General features: G+C 39.9%; 2 protein-coding genes across 6 annotated transcripts in view; one reads left to right on the forward strand and one right to left on the reverse strand.

The window, feature by feature from the left end:
- The window catches only part of LOC137261305 (mediator of RNA polymerase II transcription subunit 25-like), a 43,210-nt gene extending 33,074 nt beyond the window's left edge, over positions 1-10,136 (forward strand). For 2 of the 5 annotated variants that reach the window (XM_067799031.1, XM_067799032.1), the window contains exons 21-23: positions 3,444-3,488; positions 5,735-5,871; positions 6,301-6,595. In XM_067799031.1, coding sequence (XP_067655132.1) covers positions 3,444-3,488; positions 5,735-5,871; positions 6,301-6,516 — 398 coding nt within the window. In that variant the 3' untranslated portion in view covers positions 6,517-6,595. Of the gene's footprint in view, positions 1-1,663; positions 1,747-3,443; positions 3,489-5,734; positions 5,872-6,300 lie in introns of those variants that run through there. The other 3 variants (XM_067799033.1, XM_067799034.1, XM_067799035.1) reach the window with 3 other exon arrangements.
- A 5,439-nt stretch (positions 10,137-15,575) lies between these two features.
- LOC137261485 (acetylcholine receptor subunit alpha-like) lies at positions 15,576-26,415 on the reverse strand. Its single transcript, XM_067799240.1, has 7 exons — positions 26,316-26,415; positions 22,740-22,867; positions 21,942-22,096; positions 20,456-20,892; positions 19,753-19,836; positions 18,576-18,694; positions 15,576-17,494 (listed from the first exon to the last, which is right to left on the reverse strand). Exons 1-7 carry the CDS (start codon positions 26,368-26,370, stop codon positions 17,144-17,146), a joined length of 1,329 nt encoding a protein of 442 aa, XP_067655341.1. The 5' UTR covers positions 26,371-26,415; the 3' UTR covers positions 15,576-17,143.
- Positions 26,416-26,809: the final 394 nt, after the last annotated feature.

Genomic DNA, 26,809 nt, shown 5'->3' on the forward strand with positions numbered 1-26,809 from the left:
TCCTCCCAAATTAAGTTGATACACGATGAGAAAACTGACATTTAGACGATACACAAGTGTATCTTGCGCAGTTATCATATCTCACACATCAATGTTGTTTTATGATTGGCTTAGCCAATCTGTGTACCCCACTTACAAGTGAATAACATTTTCTGTGTTACCCGCTGGAAATATGACCTGTGGGAATTAACATTGAGGTGTTCAGTAAGAAAAATATGTTGGTCACTGGTTTTTCGGGGGCCCATGGGTTGAGGTACCCACAATGTTTGTCTATGTTCTCCTTGTCCTTTGGGAAAATAAACATAGAAGGTATATCAACCCATGTTCCCCTTGTGACCAGTGAACATCCTCTTTGAGTTTGTTAGACCCATACTTCTACTTGTTATTTTTGTGCCAAAGAGTTTTTTGTGAGAAGTGCATCACTTTGGGCCTTTCTGTCCATGTAGTTGACAGACGTATTTAATATTCTCGAATGCTATTTATAGCTGTGTTGAACTGGCATAGACCTCTTTGGTTACAATATAACTGTTCATGCACCATAGTCGGTTGTATTGACTACATTTCAGTAAGAACAACATTTTTGCATTGTTTTAACTTGAATATTTATAAACAATATGAGAGATTGTTCATAAACCTTTGAATCAGTTACTATTATTCCTTGCTTTGTGCACTTGATGATTGGTGGCACCTATTCAATCAACCTGCTATGAAGTTACTCCGTAGTGTATACTGCCCCTTACAACTGAGATTGTATAATAATGACCCATGGCTTCATTAATACAGTAAATTGGACAGTATCTATTCTGAAAATGCTTGATTTATTGCCTGTTACCATGGTAACTGGAAACATTAAGTTCATTTATGAAGCTAGAGCTCATTAGTGGTGGAGTTAATTGGAGTGAGAAATGAGAAGATGGTCAGAGACTCAGAACATTTGATGCTGACTGAAAATGGAAATTGAGTAATTTCTTTTGTATCATAATGAAAATGTTTATTTCTCAAGAAATTCAGTATGAAGATAGTGCACGCTGAAGGTCAATGTGATTTTGTTTCCCTTTATGTTCATGTTGGATTTATATGTCAGATTAAAGTCTATATTTAGATGTGTTATGATGTGCACTTTCACTCTATTATTCAAGTGTTTTTTTTCACTAATGTTTTGGGTGAAGATTTTCGAATCTCTCTTAGTGCTAAGATAGTTGTTAAGTGCCATACAATAACATTAACTTCCAGCTAGATTGGTTGATAGAGAGCTTTGAAAATCTAGGCCTTGGCTCTGAGACCTGTAAAGGGCACATGCTACCCGTCTCCTATTGAACTACAGAACATTTCAGAGGTGCCTTCCTTGGTAACAGAACCTGTCATTGTGGGTTTGAATCCTGGTTGATTCAGGGTTTGTCTGCACCATGAATGTGTTCTTGGGTTTGACCCAAGTGCTAAATCTCAGAGTCCTCTGTCATCAGGCTTTTGTGTCTGATAGATTTTTAATGCCAGGATGTAACAGAAATTATTTTGGTTTTTTTCGTGGTGTGACACAGCTCTCAGCAATATTCCAACCATATGGCAGCAAGCCTGACCACCTGTTCCTCTTAGTCACCTCTTATGACAAGCATTGGTTGTTGACCAAGCAATTTGATGGGTCCAATTGAAATTTTATTCAAAGGTGGTGCTAAGTCCATGAGAGGCATGTGTGGACAATCATTAGCCCAAACCGATGGTAAGACATTATAAACCCTTGATTATGTTTCTTGGTTTTCAGTATCAAACCCATGTATACTGCCCATCAAAAGTTTCGACTCACTTAAAGAATTTACTATATGGCAGGTACATAGGTACTTGGTTACGTCGAAGATGAATTTCACCACTGATCTGGGCGTTCCACCTGCAACCCCTATGCACATGAATTGCACGAGGATCATAGATAAAAGTGCGGAAAAGATAAATGTGCAGATATTTTGCATGTAAACAGCTGTGTCTTTGTGTAAAATTTTGTATAGAATTCGCCATGATAGTAATTTGTTTTACAATACATCAGTTTATGTGTAAACGGTACTTTTATACAGTATGGAATATTTTGCAAAATCTAGTTTTGAACAGGTGACTGAAGTAAATTTCTAGGTTTACACAAGTGAGTCTGAACTTTTTATGTGTATACGAAGGTTTCACCAAATTGAAATGTCAAACCTGCATCACAGTGTTATATCAGGAGGTGATTGGAAGATGGTGGTTAGTGTCGTCTTATTCAAACTAATCAGCTTGTAATTGTACATTGAAAAGATATCGGATACAACAGCATTACTAAGCCAACAAGACTGAGAGTATGTTGATCTTAAAATACAGTGTTTATTTGCTAAATACAATATCTGTGCACTGAACAAAATATCTAGGTGTAGACTTGACCTTTCAGTTTGTTTTTCATGTTATTGACTGTCCAACAAGGAATGCATTCCAGCCTTTCTAGAAATGATATATGTGATGTCATTGTTTAATCAGTCATGAGTGAGTGAGTTTAGTTTTCTGCTGCTTTTAGCAATAGTCCAGCAATATCACAGTGGAATACTCCAGATATGGACTTCACACTGTACCCATGTGGGGAATCGAACATGGGTGTTTAGAATGACGAGTGAACGCCTTAACCACTACACTACCCACAGCCCTCATCAGTTATGCAATACTGAGGAGTGTGGGAAAACAGATGTGTGAAAAAACAATGACTCGAGGTTGTATTAATAGCACTGTATTTCCTCCAATAAGTGCTGGGTTTCCAATAATTGCCAGCACCCAATAAGTGCCAGGAATAACACAACTGTTCAAGAAATAAGCACACGGTCTCCAATAAGCATAGCGTGTGCCACATGTATGGAACGGAGAATCTATATTTATTTCTGTTGAACCTTTACATGCTGGATCTCATTAAGCTCTGGTCGTCTAGTAAGCTTCAGGCCTGGAAGTCTGTTTGCATCCGGGTGTTAGTAGAGGAAATAATATTAAAGATAGTATTCTTTATTCATATTTTATCATCTGGATAAGATATTATTTTGTTTGAAAGCGCATTAACACAACATACAACAGTTTGATAAGTGATAAAAGCAAATGAACAGATGTTATTAATGTTTGTCTTTGAATGCCATATTTCGCAAGTTCTGAAAAAGATCCAAGATGTATATATGAATGTTTTGAGGCACAAATATCCATGAGCAAGTGTATGTACTAAAAGAAGAAAGACTTATTCTTGCTTGCCTTGACGACTGTGGGATCGGGGTTTGTCTATAGACCTGTGAAGTTTGTTAACTGCCTAAACAACGGAAGGCAAATGAAAAAATAGGCGACCAAGCGTTCTTATTCTTTTTGCAATGCAATCAATTTTGATTTTCCCCATACTTTATCCTCCCATGCTTTTTTGCCATTTATTTGATGTTGAGGTATGTCTGTTCTCCTTATAGAGGAGGTATATTACCCGGGACCTCCACCGCCTCATATGTACACTGGTAGGTAGTGGTCACACCGTCAGTACCTGCTTCCTGCTCATTGGTTGGTGGTGTCCTGTGGGTTTTGTCCGTGCAGTGGTCAGTCAGTCATCCACTGCTGTGTGTCCATCCACTGCCAGGCAGTGAGGAGGATGGGACACAGCAGGCCATATTTACCATTTCATGTCTATGTACAAAGTGAAATCAGGTTGCCACATTACAGTTTTCAGCCATGAATATGTATGCCTCGATCAGCCTCCTTTAAAGCCTGCATCATTTTGGCTCAATTACTAAAGATTCAGTTGCAAAAGTTCGAAAGTTGCCTTGTAGCAACTCTTTCCCTTTGCATGCAGTCTGAAACTGTGAAGTATTTTCAATGACCTGATTGAGCTTGTATGTGTTTCAATTTATGGACACAGCAATATTATTGAGCATGAACATGTGGGTGAAGGCATTGTAGGATGTTGGGAGTGCCATTCTGTATATTGTTTATGAAATGCAGTGGCACTGGAACAGTTTTACTGCTGACGTATTTGCGGTTTGACAAAATAATGTCACCAAGGATATATGTCTGCTTAATGTTTACAGTACGAACACTATATTTTGGGGATATCAGTTTTATTGACATAGGAAAATAGTCTTAATACTCTCAGAATGAACCATTTTCACCATGTCAGTTGATAAGGTATTTGTGAATTGACATAGACAAATGAAGGCTTTCACGATGAGTTATTGGAACATTAATGTCAAATTTACATTAGATACATAACAAATGCTATATTTCTTGGTAAAGTACTAATTCTTGTGCTTTTTGAGGTTCAGCTTCATCCGGGTTCTGAACCTGTTCATTTGTTAGGGTGGCAGGGTAGCCCAGTTGTTATAGCGTCTGTTCTTCACGCTGAAGACCTGGGTTCGGTTCCCCACATAGGTACAATGTGTGAATCCCATTTCTGATGTCGCCTGCCGTGAAATTGCTGGAATATTGCTAAAACGGCGTAAAATTGTACCCTCTCACTCACTCACTCACTCACTCACTCACTCACTCACTCACTCACTCACTCACTCACTCACTCACTCACTCACTCACTCACTCACTGCAATAGCTGTGCTGAGGTTAGTCTTTCACATGGACAGAAGATCACACAGTATTATTTACTCTGAACACTATTTGTGATTTGCTATCAACAAATTAAATTTATGGGGATGTGTTTAGAAAACATGAAAGTCAACATATTGCTGTGTTCATGAAGACCTAAATTGTATGATGGCTTTGGTGAAGAGGCATAACTTTGGTGACACATGATCTCGTGGTCCTTGGTGGAACCCTGTCGTCCCCACTGTTGTCCTTGGTGTTGGAGGAGGATTGGCCATGGTATTTTTTGTTTAGGATGGGAAACTGGTGCTGGGCTCTGCGAGTTTTGTGTTTTAGCAATTTATATATGCTGGACTGTGGGTATTTTAAGATTTCCTGTAAATGAGATTACTGTTCTACTTGTTTATCGGTTGATAATCTGCTTATGAAATTGAGAAATATTTTTGTTTAATTTTTATATTTAATGTTTGGACCCCTTAAAATTGATTGTCAAGGTAACCTCCACTGAAAATATTTTCTTAAAGAGTTGTTTTTTTCTTAATGTTATCATGATACGCTGCTTCATAAACTTCAATGAAATTGTTTTAGATGATGTATAGTTTGGGAAGAAAACACATGTAGGTATTAACCCTGGTTTTGTGTGAGTCTTGGTTAATGAGGTAGAGGGATAAAGACCAACATGTTTTGGGAGTGGTTATATTTGAAATTGTTGTTTTGTCATTTAAATCAATGTTTAGATATTGTGCATGATTTTTCCACTTTGCGAAAATGTCAGTCACAACAATGCATGGAGTCAAAACAGTATTTTTTACATAAACATATAAAATTTTCTTTTCTTTAAGATAAATATTGAACATGCTGCTGAAGTAATTCTCATCAAATATTCATTTGTTCTTTCTATAGAAGTATATTTTAGGTAGAATTGGAAATATATTCGTTTTTATTATCTTGAATTAAGTTTGCTTTTCAGAGGTTGGTGGTCATCCTGATATGCTGTTAATGAACTGTGTTTGTTTTTTTAAATGACCACATGCAGTGCTGTCCTGTAATAGTTGCTAGTTGTAGCTCTTTTAACATTCAGTATACTGACATCCACTCATGCTCATGAAAAGAGCAACATATCTGTCAGTTTGTTCAGTTGTCAAACAGTGATTATTTTTTATTGGTTTTACAGCTCGGCAGCAGTTGCAGCTTCAACAACAACAGCGATTGCAGATGCAGCAGCAGGCAGCATCACAGCAACAGCAACAGCAGCAACAACAACAGCAACAACAGCAGCAGCAGCTTCATCACCTGCTGTTGAACCAGCAGGTAAGATAAGGTGTTCCAGCTAAGGTGACTAGGTTGGTTGTTGTTGGTGTTTGCACTCAACTATGTGATATTCAGAGGAACAGTTTCCAGTAGACGGGGAGAGTGTAGGTTGTGTCACCTGGATGTCGTGGAGTATTGAGAATTTAGTGTGGCCTCAAAGATGCTGAGGGACAACATCTGGTGGTAAGAAATATTTTAGTGGAGTGTCTGGTCTGAGATATATGCAGACGATGTCTGGATGAGAGAAAGATTTTAGTTTAGTTGGAAATCTCCCCAATGGGGATGGACAGTGTCTGGATAGGAGAGAGGTTGATGGAGTGTGAGGTCAATGAGATGTGAAGTACTCTCATGGACAGTCTCAAGTTGAAAATGAAAGACCATCTCAACATTGACATGTTGAATGAACTGAATCTGACAATTTATGTTTAGAATCCACAAGGTCAGCAGCCTCAGCAGCAGCAACAACAGCAACAGCAGATGCGGCAACAACTGCTGCTGCAACAGCAGCAGCAGAACATGAGGGGTGCCACACCACAGACACAACAGGGGGTGATGGGGACGCAGCAACCCATGCAGTCTCAGCTTGCCTTGCCACAACCAGGCCAGAACTATCTGGATGAGTTCAATCTGCCTGATATCTTGTAAACAGAACTGTCGTGATGACTTCAGTCTGCCAGATATCTTGTAAACAGAACTATTTTTTTGTTTTCAGTCTACAAGATATCTTGTAAACAGAACTATTTTGTTTATGTTGAGTCTGCCAGATAGCTTGTCAACAGAACTATTTGTCTGCATTCAGTCTGACAGATATCCTGCAAACAGAACTGTCAGGATGAATTGAATTTTCTGATATCCTCTAAACGAGTCAAAGGACAGACAGACCTATCTGTGTGAGTTCAAGTTGCTGGATCGGATGTAAAGAAGCCAAAGTACAGGGTAAATGCCTGGATGAGTTCAATGTAGCACATAAACAGTAAACAAAATGTGCCAAGTCAGGACAGAATTATGTCTAGCATTTCAGTCCACTGATATATGTGAACAAATGTGCTACTTTTCTCTTTGACATATTGGCAGGGTGAATTCAATCAGATCTCTTAACACAGGTGAGATGATTCTTGCCAGACCAGGTAATATACTACGAACAAAAAGTATATGGAAACTCTAAAATGTGATAGTGATATAGACACTAAAACATTGTGAAGTGTTTTTTATTTGTTTTTCATTTCACTCAAACTCAATGAATAATGGATGAATTCCTTCAAAGCATGTTGTAATGTATCATTTAAAAGCCTATTAAGCACACCAAAAGTTGCATTTACCTTAGAAAACCTTAGTGACCTCACCACATTTGAGTTTATGTATGACTATCAAATGTTACAGTGTTCCATTACGTTTTGTCTGTAGTAACTTCATTTGTCCCTGGCCTGCACTTCCATTATACTTGCTGTTGTTTTGGGGTCTAAAAGAAAGATGTGGCCTTATTGTTGAGCAAGACTCTTCATTCAAAGAAGTCATACCTCATTATTAAGTTGTGGCTTTTAACTCTTGAAAATTGCATGCCAATAAAACTATGTCAGTCAATTATTTGAAACACTTCATGACTCAGGGAAGGAAGGATTAATTTGTTTTAGTGACTGAATATTTCATTTGGCCATGGTTGCCAAGTAACCTTTTCAGAATCAGTTTTTGTTTCACATATTTCTCTATACTTTTAAAGGTGTGACTACACACTCTTCTCTGATCCAGAAATTTGTCAATCCAGTCAATATCCTTGGAACCAAGTTGATATGTAAAATTTCAAAAGAGGTAATGTTTAGCAGATTTGAGTGTGATATTACTTAGATGTTGCATGGCTGCAGTCTGTCTGAATATTTTCATCTGTGTGAAGAATTTGCAACTAAAATACGAAAAAATATACTGAATCTATAGGATATATACCAATAAAAAAGTAGTGGATATAGGATTTACAAGATTGATTTAAAATACAAATGATGAAGCCAAGGAGGAAACATGATGAAGAGAAACAATTTATTCCATTCCTTTTGAAATGTTTCATCTGTTTAAATATATACTGCCTGTTCTCATATGCTTTGACATTGGCTACTGGTATGCTCGCAAAATGGAATATCTCCCACTTTTTTATGGTATATATCACATGAGGTAAATATTGATACTGGTGAGGTGAGTCATAATTTGGCCTTGTGCTGTCTGCAAAGACGAGGTCTTTAGGAAGTGTTATGATGTTGCTTCAAGCTTGCATCTGTACAGTGGAGAGACTTCAAGGTGTCTAAGAACTTTGATCATTAGCAGTTCCCCTGTTTAAGATCAATAGATTCATTATTGGAAATATCACGATAGGAGTTTCCTTATTGATTACCAATATAAATATTGTATCATCTGCAATATGATACATACACTATTTTGATGGAATATACTTTTAATTTACACAGCCAATACACAAAGTCACTGGCATTCATGGATAAGTTGAGCACTGACCATGTATGAATGCTGCCTATCGTGAGCGAAGGGGCCTCAGGATGTGGGTGATTAAGTGTCATCGCGTCAAAGTCTTATGGGCAAGGTGTGTGCAGCTACATGTGGAATCAGTTTCATCGTTTCATCGTCATGCACTGTAAGTGCTGTAGCATACATCTGCTTTCCCACTCACAAATCAAATGGGTTTGCTCATTGCAGTTCGCCACCTACTTAACTAGGAAACATGTTCTCTGTGCTGTCCAACTTAGCCTTGTTTGCCTGTAGGTCTACTTTCATGAGCTGCCTCTAAATTATGTTCAGGACCATGTTTTGTAAGTAATCCAACCTAAATAGTCGTCTCTCACCAGTGATGTGAAATGTGTTAATTTCTTTTTGATATTTTTGGCATTAGGCAACTTCTCCAACTTTTATTGATAAGTGATTGATATTCAGTTAATGACTGTTGATCTCCATGATATATATCAATAGTCAACCCAAAGACTTGCAGAGTTTCCTGCCTGTGGAATGCCAGAAAATGAGTTCAGATCCTGTGTTCATCTTTATCATTCATAGTAGGTCAGTACAATGACAGACCCATTTTTGGCTTTTTTCCCACCATAAAGGGCAGTGGGGTAGCCTAGTTTTTAAAGCTTGTGCTTCTGACACTGATGATCCAGGTCCAGTTTCCCACATGGATACAATGTGTGAGGCCCATTTCTGGTGACCCCCATGGTGTCCAGCTTCATTGCTGGAATATTGCTGGGAGCAGTGTAAAACCATATTCACTCACTCACTTACTCTATCACCATAAGTTGACGCCCCATGTTATCATTGAAATATTTGTGAAAACTCTTCACGAGCCCAATCATTCTTTATGAACATATTTATAGTTTTTCATGTTGCATGAATCTCACAACATGTATTTTGCAATTGATGAAATATTAACTCGAGAAATTAAGTTTTTTCTCTGTATCAATTACACGAGCATTGACTTGATATTTCCGAGGAGATGGATTTTCAACCAAAGACTACAAAATGTTGATTTTGTGGGATTGTAAATAATTGTAAAAATGTTATATACGTATATATATATATATATGGATGGATTGTGTACATTATTGTTTCGGTATTTGTCATGTTTTACACATTTTTCTTCATAAAATGTACATATGTGTATGGTGATTGGAGTTGTCTCATCATTGATCACTGGTTGCTGCCACTTATCAGTGTTACATTTCAAAGGGATTTTGTACTAAAAACATTGTTTAACTATTTTTTTTCCATTTTAATGTGACCAGTGACTTTGCTTTCTAGTCAGTCATTTACATTATCCATAGTCTTTTAGAAGATAATGTTTTTGACATAGGCACAGAATGTCAAAATGTTCAAGATATTATTTTTTTAAAATCATGCATGAACTTCTTATTATTTGCTGATACCGAAATCGATAACTGGTGTCCTTTGAAAAACATTATTTTGGTCCGACAAAAATCTGTTGAGTTTGAACTGCATTGTTTTGAGGGTTTTTTTTTGTACAATGAATTCCATTGTTTGATTATTGTTTGACAGAATAGTAACAGAAAGGACAACATGATTTACCTGGTTGTGAAGAGAGTTGAAATCAATTGCATGATGCAGAAACATCTTCCTTGTTCCCTGAACATTTCATTTTGCAGTTTTACTGATCACCGGGGAGCAGTATCTTGTGTACAAGCATTTTATTTATTGTTATGTTATCATTGCTTAACACATATATTGTACAGCTAAGGGAAAATAAATTCTTAAACTACTGCCTGATTTTTTTTCCTTGACAAAGGGTATCGGGTGGTCAGGCTCGCTGTCTTGGAGGATATGTCATTGTATTCCAGTTACGTATTCAATGCTGGTGATGTTGACGACTGTATACTCTGCTCAACTCAGTTATTTGCAGAAAGTGGTCATATAGCTGGAAAATTGCTGAGTGCCTCCTTAAAAAAACAAACAGAAGACACTGTGTATAGACACATGTAGATAACATTTTCCTGAGATGTATTTCTTTGTATCTTCTTTGAGGTACGTTTTAGGAGTTGTAAGTAAAACCAAGTTTCTATGTATAGTCAACTTTATGGTAAACGTGGCACTCACTGCAACAAAGAAGTTGACTGTTCACAGACACTGGTTTTCTTTCAGGTTTCATTGTAGTTCCTGTTATCCACTTCTTTGGAAAAAGGGTTGAAAATTGTTAATGTCCTGTCTATTTATACTGAGTCAAAAAAGAAACTTCACATTCTTTCTTCAGGGCACTATTAAAGAACAAGAGATGTTAAGATGGTTAAATTGTTATTATTTCATTGCCTAGATCTGTGTGATGTACTCGATACACTGAGAGTGCCACAATCTGTTCCATTAGGCTACGCCGCTGTTCCAAAACATGGGTATACAGAATGTCACGTCAGAATAAAATTCAAATTTTCTCAGTTTAATATTATGTATGGCCTCCCCGTGCATTCACCACTGCCAAACACCGGCTCCTTATTGACTGCCGGATGTTTGTGAACACGTGCTTGGAGATTCTGCGTCATTGCTCGTGCAAGGCAGCGCCGAGTTCCTGCAAATTCTGAGGTTGGTTCCTAAGACCTCGAAACCTCTCAAGTGCATCCCAAACGTGCTCTATTGGTTTGTCAGCGGACCTCGATGGCCAGTTCATGACGTTGAGTCCAGCGTTTTGAAGGAAATTTCATGTCAACATCACGGTATGCGACGGAGCATTGCCATGCTGGTATTGTAGACCCGGGCATTAGCCGCCATGAAAGGAACGAGTTCTGGGTTGAGCAATTGGTCGCGGTAAGCAGCAGCTGTAAGGTTTCCACGGATGACCAGAAGTCGGGAACGGTTGTTCCCATAGAAAGTACTCCACACCATGCAACTTCCGCCTCCGAATCAGTCGACTTCCTGTACACAACATTGGGCATACTGTTCACGACGTTGTCTCCAGACTCTATACCTGTCGTCCATGAATCTGAGGGTAAACCTGGATTCATCGCTAAAGACGACTCGATTCCAGTCTCTCTGCGTACATTGGAGGTGACGTTGGGCCCACAGCAGACGTTGACGTTTATGAAACGGCGTTAATATTAGCCCACGAAATGAACGTCGAGAATGGAGATTGGCAAGCCCGCAACCGATTACAAGTGTGAGGACAGTCGACCTCTAAACATCTCAGCCCTGGATCGTGTAGCCGGCAGAAATCTGTCACGTAGGTGACGTAGGACGATTTGACGGTCTTCTTCTATAAGCAGTGTCACGCAAAATCCTATTGTCTATCAATCAAATACAGATTTACGTAAGAGTAGAGAATAGTTTAGAGTTTTTAACTCAGTGAAAACAGTCCTAAATAACACTTATTCTCTGACTAGCGGATGTACGCAACAGGCCGCCTCCATTTTTTAAAAAAATCGTGGCGTCACGGTCGAAAGGGAGTTTGAGAATCAGTTAGATTATGGTTTGTTTTCATCAAGTTAAAAGGATCAAAACTACTTCCTACTCGTAGTTAAATATGTTTTTGAATCACGAAAAGATTTGCATGACGCACAACGCATTGTAACAGAACGATTCATATCCATTGTGAAAATTTTGATAGAATCGTCTATGAAAACCAGTTGTATCTCGGATAATAAGCAAAGCAGGTGACAAAATTAAATGACAGTAGATAGTGAAAACATAAAGCTTTCATTTTTCAAAACAATTTAGATCTGGAGCTAGATCTTGACCGGTGACGACGGGAACGGCCAGGCGATCGAGACCTCTGACGGCGTGTTCTGCCATAACTTGTCTCTGCAATAGACTAACAGCTAGTCTCTGAAATGAACATATTTTACTGAAAAAATGTTCATAGTGAAAACAAAAATACAATGAAATGGAGCCCTGAGACTTTCTTCATTTTCAGAAGCTGAGGAAAGCTAGACTTGCCACATTTTCTAGACTTGCGTGGGCTTTCTTGGATATATATACTTCAGGGTCTGTACGACAGACTATCTCTGCAAGTCCACCTCTCGTGAGGAAACGTGCGACGGATGCGGTATCCAGAAGACGTCGGCGTCAACAACGGCGTCATCGATGGCGTCGGCGTCGGCGTGGGGGTAGGCCTTGGCACTGCAAAAGGCGCCGGCGTCGAACCCGGTCCTGAAGTCGGCGTAGGCGTCGGGAGAGGCGTCGGAGTCGGTGTCTGCGCTGGAAACACAAGAGAAGATCTAGTCGCCGAATCCATCAAACTTCCATCAGTTGAGGGAGGCGGCACCGGCATCGGGGCAGCAGGCATCAACTGTATCGGCGTCGGCGTCGATCTGGGATGAAACGCCCCTGCAAGAGGCTGTAAGAAAGACCGAAGGAACTTCTGCACCTCCGGGTGACTTAAGGCGTCGGGACGAGATAAGTCCACGAAGGAGTCGAGGCACTGCGGCTCGGAAGAATGCTGTTCACAAGTCGAGTCTTGTATAGATTCATGCGTCGGCGCTGTCGGCTGTCGCTCCGGAGTCTCCTGGAGAGACGATCGGGACCCCAACGACGACGCTGGTGACGACATCTTCCTGCGCCTCTGAGAGAAACACTTTCTTCTCGCAGTAGGGTAAGCCTGAACTCTACCTTTTACAGGGCCTTGCAATGCAGACAGCGCTGGTCAAGCGAGCAGCAAACGGTGGCGCAGTCTGGACACCAGGGGTGGGGGTCCTTTGCTGACTATAAGACTTCACACAGTGCAAAGCTAACGAGTCATAAACAGCTACTGCAACATACATACAAGCGAGAAATCTTCTAAAACTCGCCTAGCAAACACCCCAACATGAAGAATGCGACAAACACCCCTAAAAGAAAAACTAAGCACACCCAGGGGCGGGGCAGCAACAACAAAGATGGCTGCCCCCCGCAACCAGAAGCATACTACGTGAAAAAACAGGGAATACATACAGCATATGGATAACCCATGAAGAAAAACAAGTATAAGATGGTGTAGGAACTAACCAACGTTACGTACACCAAGCGGAGACCACACAAAAACAACTGAGACGTGAGAAACCACCCACATCGAAAAACAAGTAACTAGTGCACACGAGGTACCCTGGTAAGTGAAGTTTAATTCTTTCTTCACTCACATAACTTGAAACAAAAACCTATCTACCATGTAGTAATAACCTGAACACAAAGTAGAAGGTAGAAAACTCTTAACTATAGCGAACCAAACAAACGTCCGATCACAAGGACGTTTGAAGTAAAAGGGAATTTTGAAAGATCCGCGCTTGCGCGGTTCAGGAGATCACGCCACTTCCGTGACATACATTCGTCGATACATGAGGCTGCCATTCATGGGAATGGCGAATCAGCGACTGTCTGATCTCATCTAAGCAAAGCTGGCGGTAATATGCATAAGTCCTATGGTAAGGTAAATTAAAAATTAATATATTTGCTAAAACCATTCTGAAAATGAACACTTCTAGTATCATAACACATAAAAAAGGTATTTCTGCATCATGAGAATTTGGAAAAAAAACAATTGGTGCCCTGCTCACATCCTGGTACGGTAATATTCGGTCTTGGAAGAAAATAATTTACAAAATTCTCACTTGACTATTCAGGTCACTAGAATGACTATTTAAAACATATATTTCTTCCAAATTGGGTAGGAAAGAGCACAACCCAGTGAAGAAATGGGTACACGTACACCTTTGATGGTGGTGATATTTTGTTTTGACATGAAAAATATTTTTCGAACAGAAGCGAGGAAAGTACGTTGCCAACCTTTGCTCGCTTCGCTCACATGTAGGAAGACTGGTCATTTTTTCTATGCTGCGTAACCCATTTTGCGCTGCAGTTTGCCTGTTATTGAATTGCACACTGGTTTGCAGGAGGTGAAAACTTTAGTTCATTTTCATGTGTGTTTCCTAAAGTTTTGTTTTGACGTTTAGCACATTTTGAAACAATTTAAATATATTTAGATGATACCAGTGGGTATCTCAGAAAAAGAAATAGATCAGAATTAAGGTTTTCTAGTGTACTTATATTTCAAACCTATTAATTGGTTGGATAACTGTGCATCCTCTGTTCAAAGAATGTGCATCACAGGTGCAGACTGTTTCTTTGATCCTCTTTTTGGACAGGTGTTGTTACATACCTGTACATAAACGCTGGTAGTTCATTAAGTCCAGAATTCTGAATGTTTGTAAATTAGGATTCCTCAACAATGTCCACGTAGAAAAATAAATTGGAAAGGATGATTAAACAAATTCATTTCCATATTTTAAGTCACTGTGCCATTTTAGGATCATGTACAGATGAGTAAAAATGTACTGAGAATTGCTGCAGATTAGGATCTGCTGAATAGATCTGTTATGGGTATGTCCAGGTACATCTATAGGATCACTGTATACAAGCCCAATTACCTCATCCAAAATGATATGAAATATAGGTTATAAGATAATGCTGTGATTGCTTTGTGATTTGATTTTACTTACAAGTAAAGTGCACTAAGTATTGGACGGGAAATGTTTTCTGTTTTGTTTATTAAAAGGTAGAAACGCATGTTTTCACCAATACTGATTTAAGTTTTGAAGAATAAAGGCGCCACAAGCAGCATTGACAATCCGTATCGAAACGATCTACAACGTGAACATGCGACTGTGTTCACGGTTTTTGTAAAATGACAGTATCTTAGACGGACATGAATTGTCAAATAGATGTTATTTGGTTCAAGAGAACACACGCTTCCCACACTAATGCAGCAGTTGGCCGGGACGATTTTTCATCTGGCATGTAACTCCATTTCACTCGCCAATTACAATCTGTCAACACTAAGTTATATCAAAAAGGAAAAACGAAGAACTTTCCTCTTTAAATGTCACTGACAAATGCTGAATACCAAAGTTTCACAAGCAGAATTCATCAACACGTTTCTCAATAACGAACGCTTGGCCGGCGGTGACGCCATTGTGATTAGTCAGTGGTTGTCCCCACTAAAGTGAAAAACGAAGTGGGCGGGGCTTATCGGCCCGGACTGGATCGGCCTATTGTGCATCGTTATCAAAAGGGTCGAATTAAGTTCATTAAATGTCGAAATGAGGAGTTTTAATGACGGAGTTGCATTTATAACGATGTCAAGAAATGATTTGACTGACCTCACTTAAGTTTAAATATACACGATAATGGCCAAAACAGCAAACCATGATCCGATTCTACATTCAAATAAAAATACAATGAAGCACTTGGGGGATTATGTTATTTATTATCCATATGGTGCAACAACACCAGTGTATATCACATCTGCACGTGCACACATCACGTTTGCCTCGCAACAATTGTTTCTGTAGTTCGTCGTCTGTGCCGTCATAAAATATTTGAACGAGGCCGTCATTCAGTGGCTTACTGCACACAAATGTACATTAATAAAATGGATGATAAATTACGAACGCAAGTGTGTCGCACGACCTAAACGGAACTCATGAATGAAATTTCCCAGTCGTTTGGTGTAAGTCAAATGACATACTTGCTCGTATAATAATCTCCATATATTACCACAAACTGTGACAGTTCGGTAATGTCAGTCAAGACACATTCTTTTCCCACATTGGTTACTTGTCATATCTTCCTACGTAACCTCAGTTCTAATACGACCCTTTCATGGTGCGAGTGTTCAAGACTCGTGATTGGAGGCAATCAGATTTAGCAGTGCAATCAACGACCTTGTTTCAAAAGTGATCGTTCGCAAGATCTCGGTAATTTCCGGATGCATCGTGAAAACTAGAACCTCTTCCCGAGCGCAATACTCATATGTCAAACTTAGTCATGTCATATTTGTTTCTCCACATTGCTTGCACCTGTCAAGTTGAATCTAGGTCGATGTAACACGTGCTCTAATTGGACAGAAAAAAGGGAGATAAATCTGCTGCCATATTTTGCCGCGAGAGGATTTTATGAGAACCGCGAAATATGGCCGTATTAGAACAGAGGTTCGTAGGAAGATATGACAAGTAACCTCTGTGGGAAGAGAATGGTCAAGACACAAACGGCCACGCAATGCAATATATGCATTCTGATACCTGAACTTGCATTGTCATTTACAACGTATTTTTATAAGTATGAATTATTTCAAATGAAAAAAGAACCCAACACATAATGATTGCCAATATGCCAGGACTGCTTCGGTGCCGGAAGAAACCCTGCAAGTGGGTGACATCAACGTCAAAGGAGGACCGGTCTTGAGAAAATATACTGAGAGCAAAGGATAGGCAACGCTGGTTTTTGTCACGTTTTTGAACTGAAGACATAAACATGATCGCTTTTATGAGATTTCAATCATCGTTTTCGAAACTTGCGTTTCATTTGCTGTTCAGTGTATGAAAATACTGGTCACTGTAAGAAGCATCTGCATGGAACATCGCGTGTTGACGAAAAGGATAAGCATGTCCTGTCCTATCGGTAACACACACAGGCCCTTCTGTCTTTGCGAGGACTAAAGAATCATTCTTGTTTATTTTAAAAAGATGAGTCCCGATTCGAAATGTTTCACAGTACAATAAATCACGATATTCTTGGATGCTTATTCTGATACTTTTCACTGCTGTTTCCTTGAAATGCTTCTCAGTCGAACAAATCATGATGTACTGTCGAGTCGGGATCATCTAAAAAGATATTCCTAAACCTTTAATCACCGCAAAGAAACGAAGGTCCGTGGTACGAGTAACATTCGTCACTCTCACAATGTCGTAAAAAGTGAGCGACTATGCCTGACGCCGCACATCAGTACTGCCACACGACATCTTACAAGAAACGTCTACCTTATGTATCCAAATGAACAAAAAACAAACAGCAGTAAGAAGAATATAAACATAAGCCGATCTAGGATCAATCCCACCGTTAACCATTCCCGCCTGAATCTAGCCTCATACTGACAGTGACCTTGTTCATCTGCCATTGGAACAAGAATGTCTATTATCTCTGTGAGCTGTTCATTTTCCTTCCGGTCCCGAGCGCCCTCTTGTGGAGAGTCCACATCGGTCGTCTGCGCCTTGGGAGACATGTCTTCCAGACGATGTTCGAGAATGACGTGTGGTCGCTTTACTCGGATATCACGAAGCTTTGGCACTGCGACGAAGACAAGTCGATTGGCACCGGAGAACAACCCCTGAGTTATGAGAAGCAGATGGTTGAGCCAATACAGTTATGTGGAAATCAGATGAGTGCTTCAACATGAGGAGATGATGTGCAGACATTCCCCTAGAGCGTGTATACATACAGCTGACATTATATAATGCATGTTTTGCGTGGCATAGGGGTATACTTTCGAATGGAATATTTCTATTTTCATTGCCACCGCTTTATAAAGGTACTGTCCTAAAGATGTATTTCTTAATGTGTTGACACAAAACTGTCAACGTCACTTAAACTATAGCAATGCCATCGCGCATGTGTGCGTCACAGAAGCAAAGGTCGCGAGATCACATGCTGTTGGACCCATAAACCTGTCACACCCGTGTTTCGTTTTGTTTTGTTCTTAGGTCCGCTCGTTATATAACGCCGCATTCAGTAACATTCCAGGGGTGGTCTGTTATTATCTGGACCAGACAATCCAGTGGACAGTAGCATAAGCATCGGTCTATGCAACTGGGACATAATTATGCCAACCATGCAGGCGAGTCAAACCTCCCGATAGTCGCCTCTTATTTAACGTCACGTCGGCAATATTTCAGCCATATCGGGACGAGAACATTTAACATTTGAATGGAATATATGTATATCTTAAAAATCTGTCGACAAAGGACAGTAAAAAAACTAGAACATCACAGATATACATGTAAAACTAGTAATTAAATATAAACTTTAGCTGGAAGGAACAACACAGTGTAAAAATAGGCTATAGATCGTTTTGATCTCCAACTCTGAACGGAACCCCAAATCACACTCAAACAAACCAACAAACAACAGCAAAAGAAAAAGAAATGTAAGCAAATCAACAAAACCCTCCCACCCAAAAGAAGAAGAAGAAGAAGAAGAAGAAGAAGAAGAAGAAGAAATAAATGTTTTGGATAAATAGAAACCAGTCATGATATTCACTCCTCACGACTTTCTTTTATAAGCTATTATATCTCATGAAAAAGTCGCACACCCAATTCTGTCATGTACGTATAGTCAGCCTAAGTTGGTGACAAAATACCTGGAGCCCAATGTAAGCAGTATGCACTGTATACGTTTAAATACTGACTCACCCTCTTCAGATACTCCAGCACGGCGGATCTCTTCCCGAGAGATGTGCACATTTGAAGGTTGGCGATGGACAGGATGAGGCAGAGGAAGACCACAGTCAGGGTAAAGTTACAGTAGGACACTGAATGAATTATACAGTCGTGGCTGAGTACGTATATGATTTATACTTGTGTTTGGAAATACGTCACAAGTCCTCAAAACATGTAAATATGTTATACGTTTTACCCTTTGTTATTAATGATCACATTATTATTTCAAAATATTCAAATTTTACTTTAACCATTACTGACTTAAGCATTTATCGAAAGAAAATATGCAGCATGTATGTTTTCCTAGTTACAGTTGCATAACATATGACATATTTGGGATTACAATTTGATTACAAAGTGCAATCCCAAATATGAAATATGTTACATTTGATCACTTTCTAAATAGCATTGTGTAATCATACTTACACTTAGCATAACGAATACCATAAAAACACCTGTAGAAAGAATGTATAAAGCAATGTCTGATGGCGTTTACGAGTGGAACATACTAGAAGCAGTTATTCGATGGCGACATATGTTTAAGGGATTCACGTTTGTAACCTTAGGTTCGCACTGTTTCAGCGATTGTTCCAGACTTGCTGTCCTTACCTGACCCTCGTCAGCACTTGCAATAAACTTGTTTACAACAGTGAAGGTTGTTTAGTGCATGGAAAAAATCTTTCCAGGCATTCTGATCTGACTGTATGAGGAATTTATGCAGAATGGAATGTAGCATGTGTGTCACGCTTCACTTGCATGCTAAAAATGTTGCCTAACACGTTTGCATCAAGTTTCAGTTACCTTCATGTAAAATAATGTAAATTTCATTGGTCAGTGATGCTTTAACAAGCTTTTGTGTCACTCCTGCCAGGAGGGCTACAAAAGGAAAACATATTACCCGCCCAACTCTCCGTCAAGCTGTGTCACTAACAATCGCATGACGTCATAATGTGACGCATACAGTGCCCGGAGTTGGAAAACTCAGGGCGTACACTAACGTGGAAGCCACGTTCCTTTCAAGCTAACAATGCTAATGTGCTCACGGACTCGCCATGCTGCATATGATAAATATTTAGTAAATTTGCGAAAGCGAGAATTCAACAATGAATGTTCGTAGATGTAAACATTAATTCCACTTGTTATAGCTCACCCACAACAATTGGTAGTTCCATGGCTGGGGCAATATCGTACACTACTATTGCAATCACCGTACCCGTCAGGAACAGTAAAACGTCTGTAAACCAAACCAAACCACCTTGATAAATTCTTAAAAAATATCAACCCTTTTGTGACGTTGTTTCAAAGGCATTTAGAAGTTGGAGGAATCAAACTAAAAGTGCTTTATGGTTCAACGTCTTTATTATACAAGGTCACAACGTTTCGAGACAGATTCTAGTCTCTTCCTCACCTGAAGAAGAGACGAGAATCAGTCTCGAAACGTTGTGACCTTGCATAATAAAGAAGTTGAACCATAAAGCACTTTTACTTTTGTGACGTGTTTAGATGCTCAATATGTAATAATAATAAGGATCACCAATTCGATCTGCGCAATTGGGAACCGATGACATGTGTCAACCAAGTCAGTGAGCCTGACCACCCGGTCCCGTCAGTCGCCTCTTACGACAAGCGTGGGTTACTTAAGGCCAGTATTCTTGCCCGGACATCCACGAGTCGCAATGTGGGAGAAAGTTCCCTGATTGTAAATACGGTTTGTCCTCATATGTTCATATGTTCCTTGCCAGCATTCTCTATAAGCCTAGTTTGAATAATGTTTTCTTTTGGTTGTTTCACGCCACACATTAATATTCCAGCTATATGGCAGTGCATGAATACTTCATGCTGATACGACCTACCGACAGTTATTCTTTGGGAAGATTCCAGTGGGATAAGAAACTGGAAGGGCGCCACAAATCCCAGAAAGACCAAGGGTAGAGCCGACACGTCGTTGTTCTTTGCTGAAGCTGTTCCAGAGCTGCTCTTAACCTTCTTGATTTGTAAGGTGTACACGACGCTCCCACTACTAGCATTGCTGCACGTCACGTTAAGGATATCCCAATCGCCAGACTGCGTGTATTTTTGTAGAACGTCGTTATCAGTTCCTGGGATGAGCACGATGTCCTGACCACCATAGACTAAGGATCCGTACTGAATCTTGCATTCGTACGGATCGTCCAGACTCTGTGTGAAGTTACAGAAACTGAAGATACGTCTCCGCCTCCACGTGGTGACCTGTCCATCTCCGCTAATGAGGACTTTAGAAGATTTGATGATGTCCAGACCAGGCTCAGCTCTTTGTGGAAGAAAAATATACTGAACAGGAAAAGAAACCCAAGTTTCGAAAAAATGAAATTTCATAAAAGTAAAGGTTTGTGTTTCTGTCTACTTCTTAAATACTTGACAAAAAGCCAGAGTCTCCTTTCTTTTGCTGTTCAGTACCGATAACTGTGTGAAAGGACGTAGGGCTGGCTGTTCATTTAACAAATATGATATTGTTGACAGTTACGTTCGATTCACAGATCCAAACAGTATTGATCGTAGTATTGATTGATGCGGATCATTCGACCATAATTTATTGCAATATTACCTCTGTACTGGTTTTTGCATAGCCCGTATCTGCATTACTCAGCATGTACTTGGTTTAATATTGTTTTTTTTGCAGTTGTCATTATCAGGACATGTAATGTATGTGATTTCTCGCACTTGCACGTAGTTATGCGAGGGTGTATTTTCATTATTTTCTCCCTAAATGTTTTGAGTCAGTGAGTGATTTTAGTTTTACGCCACACTCAGCAATATTATAGCCCTATGGCAGCGTTCTGTAAATAATCAAGTTTAGACCACACAATCCAGTGATTATCAGCATGGACATTAATCTAGACAAATGAGATACGATGACGTGCGTCAACCAAGTAGGCGAGCCTGACCACCTTGTACGACAAGCATGGGTTGCTGAAGACCAATTCTAATTCGGTTCTTCACTGCTTTTGGATTATATAAATTATTGAATCAAATTCAATGATTGGTCATTACCCTCCACAACCAGACACTCTGCACGTTGGACGTGGTGATTATGTTGAATATTGTGTTGGACAAATGTACTGGTGGTAAGTTTTTTGTAAGTTCTCGCAAAATTATGACAAAATAAATAAAAGATGCAAAATGCTAACTATTGTAAATAAAATAATTACATCATATTTATGAACCGGCAGATAGAGCTGTAACATGATGATGATGATGATGATGATGACGACGATGATGAAGACGGCGATGATGATGATGATGATGATGATGATGATAAGGAGGAGGAGGAGGAGGGAACATGGTCCGTTGTGTACTCACGCGCTTGTCATACCAATGTCTGGAATCCACACTAAATCCTCAGGTTCAACAAGACTCGTTATGTTGCCATACCTTGAAGGTGCCCATCGCAACCTGTCGTCAGTCCATTGTAGGGTGACGCTTACGCCGAGCGACAAAAGCTGTTTTTCTTCATCCTGAAAGTATCACAAGAGTCTAGTTACTTACGTTCACCTGTAGAATATGTCAGGATGAACATTTGTTTCGGCGACTAATAGGCTAGAGGATTGTATGTTTTGTAAAAGATCTCATACGTATTGGTCACATTGTGCTTACTGCTTCTAAACAAACACAAAACTGCGAATGGTTTCATTTCGTTCTTCACACTAATCACTTTTTATTTAACATGACATCAGATTATTCATTTTAGGACAGAGGCTTAAGGCATATGACTGCTTCAAGTCCTTTTAGCACTTTATCTTAAGGGATAATAGCTATTGCTTTCAGTTGTTTTAATGCCCCGTTTTGATGGATCTTTCTCAACCCATGCTTGTCGGAAGATGCTACATACGGTATGAGGTGGTCAGGCTCGCTGACTTGGTTGCCATATGTCATCGTATCCCAACTGCGTAGAACGATACTCATGCTGTTGATCACTGGATTAATGACAGACCGCCGCGGTCCAGCTGGAATATTGCTGAGTGCAGCTTTAAACTCACTCACTCACTCACTCACTCACTCACTCACTCACTCACTCACTCACTCACTCACTCACTCACTCACTCACTCACTCACTCACTCACTCACTCGTTTTCAGACATGGCTGTCCGGACTACTCACCACTCTTATCCTTTCAATACCGAGGAACACGTGGACAGCCACTGGGCGATATTTAGGAAACACGTGATTGTTGTAGTTGCTGAACAGATCCGCCGTCAATCTTTCGTCCATTACAGAATTTGCGGTTACTAAACAACACAACAGGTGTCATGGTGAATGCTCGACTATATATAAGGTCATACGCAACTGTTCATTTAATGTTGATTAGGGTCAGTTGCTGGTATGGTGAATGTAAATATATAGAATGTAAGTATAAGAAATGTATATATATATAGAATGTAAATATAAAGACTGTAAATATATAGAATGTAAATATATAGAATGTAAATATACAGAATGTAAATATGAGAAATGTAAATATAAGAAATGTAAATATAAGAAATGTAAATATAAGAAATGTATGCTAAAACCTTACTAAGAGATCTTAGACGCCATCAGTGTAGCTGTGTCATGTTTACAAGTGTTTCCGCAGTTCTCAGTGAAGACTCTTTCAGAAATGTGTGATGAAACGTCACAAGTTTGTTTATGCAGTGGTGACATCTGGATTTGTCCTAAAAGGCCATGAAATGGTTTTCGTTTCGCTTTATTTTCATCACGAACAGATGTCCTTTGTCACTTTTGAAAGCAATCTCGTTTATTAATGGAGCATTGTTCATATTCAATTGAAATCTAGCCAAAGGCATTGGATCTTCTGATTGCGTCTATATCATTTGCATGTATTTATGAATCACTATACGAAGTTTATCTGCCCTTTTCATCAGAGCCATTTGTCGCAGACACGCCAAAACATCCATGTTTAGGCATTTGAGTTAAATTGTGAGACAATGTACTTGAGGCACACCCAATTTACGTAATTCAGGTACATTTCCTTGACCGACATTTTAGAAGTTGTAAACATGAAGGAAAAACAGCTGTATGGATAGTCAACTTCTTTATTGCCATGACTGCAACGTTTTGGCGTTGATACTAACGCCGTTATCAAGCAACTGATACAACAATTTGAAACGTAGAGAATATATACACTACTACTTGCTGAGTATATACAGTAAACAAGGTTGGATATCTGAAAGTGATTTGAGCGGAGTAGGCTGATGTACAGAGTGATTGATCGTGATTAGAGTGAACTTTATACAATTGTTGACTTTGATGTGCAATGAGATAATTCGTACGTATGTTGAAGTACACAGTTGTGATTACAATGCACAAAGAGAAGCCTGGAAGCCATGGGTGGTTTACCGGCGGTGGTCTTTGGTGGTATCAACGTGTTAAATTCCTTTATTTTGGTTAAATAGTTCCAAACTAACTAATGCTAACAAGACCACCTTGAAACAGCCGCAGTCTGACCCAGCTATCACCATCGCCCCAGCAGACAAAGGAAGAGCAACTGTCATTGACACCATTGCCTTCAATACACTAGCTGACAATATCCTGAACGTCCCCGCCACCTATAACCAGCTGAAGAAAGGCCCAACCTACAGCCTCCAATGTGACCACAAAGCCCTACTAAAGGAACTCAGTGACAACAACGAGATCGGCCCAACTCTTCACAAGCAGCTCACAGTTCCTCATCCACAACCACGATACGCATGTGCCACCATCAAAGTACACAAAGACCCTATCAAAGCACGTTTGCTAGTCTGTTTCAGAAACACTGTCCACTACAACACCGCCCGACTCCATGCCTCTCTTGGTAAACCAACCTCAACCTTCGCCGTCGACTTTGCCGAATTCTGCACAAAGATCAGTTCAATTACCCAGCCTGGCAAACAAATCAGTTCCGATGTCGTTGTCCTTTTCACCAATGTTCCCAGAGATGAAGCCCTTACCGTCATTCAAAGAAGACTCCAAGACCTCCACCCCGACCTAGACACCCGCATCATCATCGACAGTATAGTCCGCCTCCTCATCAGTTCAACCTACCTGGTCAGATACGATTTTCCAACAAACCCATGGGCTCCTATCATCACTGAAACATACATAATGGAACTAAAAGAGAAGGCCCTGCTGACATCCCCCATTGCCCCGATGTGCTGGTACAGAATAATAAAAGACACCAACCCCAACGACAACCCTGAACACCTCCATGACCACCTGAATTCCTAAGATACCCGTATACAGTTGACAATGGAAGAAGAATCTGACATCCTGGTAAAAAAGAAGACAACAAACTCACCACCACTGTCTACAGGACAGTCGACTCCTTCAGCAGCGAGTTGGCGTAGATGTTCTGTTCCAGAAAGGCAAGCCAATCCAGAACCTCCTACAAGTCACAGGCAAACCACCGCCAACAACAAAACATGTCCTCTCGAGAGTAGCCTCGAAGATCCGTCGTGAATGTGGAGACTATATTGATGAAACATCCTGCCCCATCCCTTTCCGAATTAAAGAACTTGAAACCTCAGTCCAGAAACATAACCCCTAAATCCGCCATAGCTGACCACACCCAAACCAACCCTGACCATGACATTCTATGGAACAGCATCGATATCTTAGAAATTAACTGAGCAGTCTACAAGATTAAGAAACTACTTGAAGCCATAAACATCCAACGCTTCAACCCCACCATGAATCAAGATAAAGACTATATCATCTCCTCATGTCTATCACCACCTAACCAAAGACCACCGCCCTTAATCCACCCTTGGCTTCCAAGATTCCCTTTGTGCATTGTAATCACAACTGTGTACTTTAACCTACTTACTAATTATCTCATTGTACATCAAAGTCAACAATTATATAAATTCTACTGTAATCACAATCAATCAGTCTGTACACCAGCCTACTCTGCTCAAGTCACTTCAGATATCCAGTGTATATCGACCTTGTTAATTGCATATACTCAGCAAGCAGTAATGTATATATTCTCCATGTGCCAAATTGTATGGCTTGATAACGGCGTTAGCACCAACACCGAAACGTCCCAGTCATAGCAATAAAGAAGTTGACTATCCATAGAACGTTTTCCTTTATTGAGGAACATTGTTAGAAAACATACTAGGTTACGTTGTGAGTGAGTGAGTACGGTTTTACTTCGCTTTGAGTAAAATTCACGGCGGCGAACACCGGAAATGGGCTTCACACATTGTACCCCGGTAGCGAATGAAACCCGGGTCAGTCGGGTTACTTTATAACAAATCGTACATCGACTACATTGTGAGATAATATACTAGGATTACTTACATTGTGATACAACATACCTAGATTACATTATCATAAGATGGCATGCATGAATTACATTGTGAGATAACTTACTACAGGTCCTCACTCAGATATGTATAACGACATGGATGCATGCGTTACATTGTGGGATAACTTACTACAGGTCCACACTCAGATATGCATAACGACATGGATGCATGCGTTACATTGTGGGATAACTTACTACAGGTCCACACTCAGATATGCATAACGACATGAATGCATGCGTTACATTGTGAGATAACTTACTACAGGTCCACACTCAGATATGCATAACGACATGGATGCATGCGTACACTGTGGGATATCCTACTACAGGTCTTCACTCAGATATGCATAACGACATGGATGCATGCGTTTCATTGTGAGATAACTTACTTGAGTTATAATTAGCAACAAGAAGAAACAACGACGCCACGTTCATCACCCTCATCCTCCTCCGCTATGTCAAGCCGTGTCAGAACCAACCCCCAACTGAACAGTATTGTGTCAGTGCATGGTTTTGTTAGAGAACCTCATTATCCCAGTACAGCCATTCCATCAGTCTAATTAAGGTTAATTATGGGTCTGGTTTTTATAATTGTGGCTATTATGCGGTTGCTGTAGTTGCGGACCATACATGCCTGGAACGTTAGAGCATTAGAACACATGAGGTAATGTTTCCATTTACGTAAATGTATCAATATACTTATGATACTGAAGCGTGTTAGGAGAGCGGAGTACACCCTGGTCGAAGGAATAGAATCAGGATCACTGTAGGGAGTTATCTGGCTCATGTTCAGTAACGGAGATCCGTTACATCTTCCTCTGCTGGTTCTCCAAAGCCTAAAGCCTTAGTTACGCACACAACACAATACTCTCCCGCATGCGTG

The sequence above is a fragment of the Haliotis asinina genome, chromosome 14, assembly GCF_037392515.1.
Source record: "Haliotis asinina isolate JCU_RB_2024 chromosome 14, JCU_Hal_asi_v2, whole genome shotgun sequence".
Lineage (NCBI taxonomy): Eukaryota > Metazoa > Mollusca > Gastropoda > Lepetellida > Haliotidae > Haliotis > Haliotis asinina.